At 36.6% G+C, this 4,016-nt stretch overlaps 1 protein-coding gene across 1 annotated transcript; it reads right to left on the bottom strand.

The window, feature by feature from the left end:
* Positions 1 to 427: 427 nt before the first annotated feature.
* LOC129768063 (collagenase-like) lies at positions 428 to 1,432 on the bottom strand. Its single transcript, XM_055769450.1, has one exon. The coding sequence runs from the start codon at positions 1,425 to 1,427 to the stop codon at positions 654 to 656; it is 774 nt and encodes a 257-aa protein (XP_055625425.1). The 5' UTR covers positions 1,428 to 1,432; the 3' UTR covers positions 428 to 653.
* Positions 1,433 to 4,016: the final 2,584 nt, after the last annotated feature.

Raw genomic sequence — 4,016 nt, 5'->3', positions numbered from 1 at the left:
TTATCATTTTTCTCAACATCTTGTTTTATGGAGTTAATCGATTTGGCAAATGAAGCATCCAAATAAAGAATTTCATTGATATCCAAAACCGTTTTTGTTTTATTTAAAAAAAACTTTTGTAGTGCTCTTATTGAAAAACCCGATACATTAGTCATTTAACTGGACTACTCTTTAACTGGGTGCGCGTTAAATGGGCTGCAGACCAGTTAAAAAGTTTAATAATTGTAAGGCCTCCCAAACTGCGGCGTTCAACTTTTTTTTTTTTAATTTTTTTTATCTAATAGTGGACCTCGTTTTCCACCGTCCGTAAAAATATTGTTATTGTGCCTTCCCACCATTGTACTCCTCGTTGCGAGAATTTAGTTAGAATTTTCCCTGCAGATCATTCATCGTACGACTCATACTGCATTGGAAATTACAATTAAACTATCATACTTGACACCATCTGTGTTTTATTTCAATTTAAAGTTCTATGCTTCTAAAATACACCCGATAAAACGATGGAACATACATGTATTGATTATAGTAGTTCAAATAAGTATTGTATTTTATTATTAAATAGTTGAACGTTGCATATATACGAAACGTCAAACAAAAGCTAATGATGCTTCTCAAAAGTTGAACACAATACAGGTGTTGATCCATTTTCACGTCTACAACCCTGTCTTTTTTCGGACCCAATCGACGAAAGAAGTTACTCGTGCAAATGCACCGGGAAGACCACGCTCGCATCCTGTGATGTGGCCAAAGCTCACTACACCAACCAGTATGTTATCGCCCTCCAAAACTAGCGGTCCACCCGAGTCTCCATTACACGGTGATTGCTTCTCATCTCCCTGGGCGCAAATCGTAGTCTTCCTGATCACCAGAGGGTTGTACGTCTTCGTGCATTGGTTATTGGAGATGACCTTCAGTGGAGCAAACTGTAACTTCTGGGCAACATTTCCGCCATTTTTCTGAAGTCCCCAACCACTCACGATTACCGTGCAATCCACGTAGTTGTTATTGCCTGAAGGAAGTGCAACTGAATGAATACGATCATGGAACTCGACCGCTTTGGGTAACCTAATCAATGCAACATCATTCGTGGCGAACAGTGGATTATACTTTTCGTGACGAACGATTTCGGTGGAGTTCAACACGACACGACCATCCGTTTCACCGTTTTCAAAATCTACAGCACCCAGTGTAACTTCAGCATATTTGGCACCTTGCACACAATGTCCAGCAGTAAGAACCCACTGATTGCTCAACAGACTACCTCCGCAAAGCGCACGTCCTTGCGCGAGTTGAACTTTCAGAAGAACCTGGTACGGAAATTGTCCGATGGTGGCTGTCTCTCCGTTTACCACTCTCGTTCCATCCGAATGTGGAATGGTAGTAGACAGGGTCAGACAAGACCCTAACAATAAGATGAATTGCAACATTTTCCGAATGGTACTGGCCTCGAGTTGGAACAGACAGTTGTTTTTATAGTAAAACCCTGGTTTGTTTACAATTGAAGTGCCGTCTCCGATGAATTCCGATGATGCGCTAATAGGTTAACGGAATCCCCTACTTGAGAGTTGATAAGATTATTTGCGAAATGATTCCCATTCCCGAAGAATTTGCACTTATCTGCGAAAGTTGGACGATATCATCGTGCTATCTGTAGCCATTGGCTATATAGGCGATGGAAATACGACGTATTTCTGAAAAAGATAGATAGATGTCTGGCAGATTTATTTTTGAGACGCGTACAATGAGTGCATCTCATTAATTGAATATGGCCCTTTGAAACTCTATATCCGACGTTGGAACTAAGACAGCTGTTTGGAAAAATAGAGTATGAAGATTGAATTCCTAACAGAATTGAATGCTTTTTCCGAAAAAACAGTTCCATAAATACTTCCAAGAGTCGAAGCGACACTGACGAAACTGGTTTTATTCCTTAGGAAACTATCCGAAGAGGATAATACTCATACTGATGGACAAATAAACGTTGAAAAGTTTTTTCTCGTCATTCAACATCAAAACTCGTACCCAAGCTAGAGAATGCTTTTGTCGACCACAGGTCGCCTTGTACTTCAAATCCAAAATCTATACAATCGTCTGAGGTTAAATTTACCATTTTGTCTTAAATTCCGAACACTTCATTTTTAAATGTAGAATTACTAAACTTTTATGATATAAATAACTGAAAAATGATTACACAGACCTTCTTGGAGGCATAGGATTCATTTTGAAATCATCTACAGGTATCGATACAGCCAATAATTTATAAGGGGCTGTCCACATGCCACGTGGACAGAAAAAGCACGATTTTAGACTCCCCCCTCCCCCTCCGTGGACAAGCGTGGACACTGACTATACCCCTCCCCTGTTGTCCACGAGGACATCCATCCATATATTTTAATTGAAAAAAATGGAAATAGTTGCATTGTGCCTATATTCAATTTTAAATTAGTCTTATTTTATATTTGGTGTTTTTTTAATGAAAAAAAAACAATTCAAGAAAAAACAATTTTTTCTTTTTTGTTAATGGTGACTAGAAATCTTCCGATTCATTCGTCGCTACAAATCATATATTCAAAAAATGAAGTAGGCAAACGTTCTAAAACTTATCAATTGTACTTTGTCCAGCTCCAGTATCTTAACTTAACTGTTGTCAGTGCAATACAAAAACTTTTCCGTCACCGTTTGGAGGATTTTCAGGGACGGGTTTCATTCCATATATCGGTTAAGATTACACCAGCGCATTGAAAATATGTTTTATTAACAAATTTCCAACGGCCAATCTGCATTGAATATTCAGATGACTTCCATAGTGCTCGTGAGGTAAAATTATACTAGACAATTCTCGACTCAAGTAGCACATCGTTCTTTCGATGCAACGCAAACTGTTTTACTTTCGGGGCTTGCAACATTGAAATCGTTTTATTCTGAATATAACCTAAAATCAAATAACTTTTTTTTGAAAAAAAATGCAAATAGGCTTTATAAGTAGTAGCAATTGTTTTCTATTCTTTGATTTTTTCATTAACATTGCCCGAAAAGTTATTTCAAATACTTATATAATAACTAATTTGTATCGCTCTTCAGTTTGTTCCAAATTCTATTCATGTAGTATTGATCACGCTCTCCCTACCAATATATCTTAGAGTTTGAAAATATGTGAAATCGTTGGTGCAAGAAAAACTCGGTTATGGCAACTGTATGAAATGGTGGGTTGAAGTTACTATAACAAAAATTCATTCTTTTTCATCGCATTTGTTCTAATGCGTATGAAAACCTATTTAATCATTTTTGTAATAATCGCACTACAATAACTGGTATTAAGCCCAAAATACTACTCCTTCAAAATCGATTTTCGGGAAAATTCGAGTGAACCACCAACAAATACATATCTGCTTTTCTAAAGGTGTTTCCAAAGCAAAAACGAAAACACTATTGGTTTCATCCGACATTTGCACCCTAAACAATCCTACTGAAATTAGAAACATTTCTTCGGTGACTTCAAAGTACTGTAAACACTGCACAATCAAGAAAAAAAGAATCACAGCGGAATCAATAATCTATAATCAAACGACGCATAAAATAACATCTGAAGAAATGTTATTCGTCTGCAGAAAATCTCCGAAAAACGAGTGTCTATGGAAAACAGTTTTTCTGTAGACTTCTGAAATGATTTAGCACAATTGAAAACTGTTTTAATTGAAGCTAATCGAGGTACTATTAAAAAAAAATGTCGAAAGCATTCGAATAAAAAACAACCAATGGGTTTAGGCATACTTCTTTACGGAACTTTGGCTGCGAGATACTAGTTAAGATATTGAAGCGATAAATAGAACAAAGAAAACAATATTTTGAAGCCTAAAATGCTCCAATTTGAAGAACATATTTTCAATGCGGCTAATTCCAAAAAGGGAGAATTTTTTTTTGTTTTTTCCAATTCATTTATTTGTAAGGCTCAATCGCATGAGCTTTGCGGAGCCACTATTTCATGATTTGTTTTTACAGAATTTCAACTTAAATCT

The sequence above is a fragment of the Toxorhynchites rutilus genome, chromosome 2 (assembly GCF_029784135.1).
Source record: "Toxorhynchites rutilus septentrionalis strain SRP chromosome 2, ASM2978413v1, whole genome shotgun sequence".
NCBI lineage: Eukaryota > Metazoa > Arthropoda > Insecta > Diptera > Culicidae > Toxorhynchites > Toxorhynchites rutilus.
Note: the sequence above shows the minus strand (reverse complement) of the source record. Positions and strands in the feature narration are given on the sequence as shown.

Excerpts from the sequence above, each read along its gene's own strand:
- LOC129768063 (XM_055769450.1), bottom strand. The coding sequence starts at position 1,427 with ATGTTGCAATTCATCTTATTGTTAGGGTCTTGTCTGACCCTGTCTACT.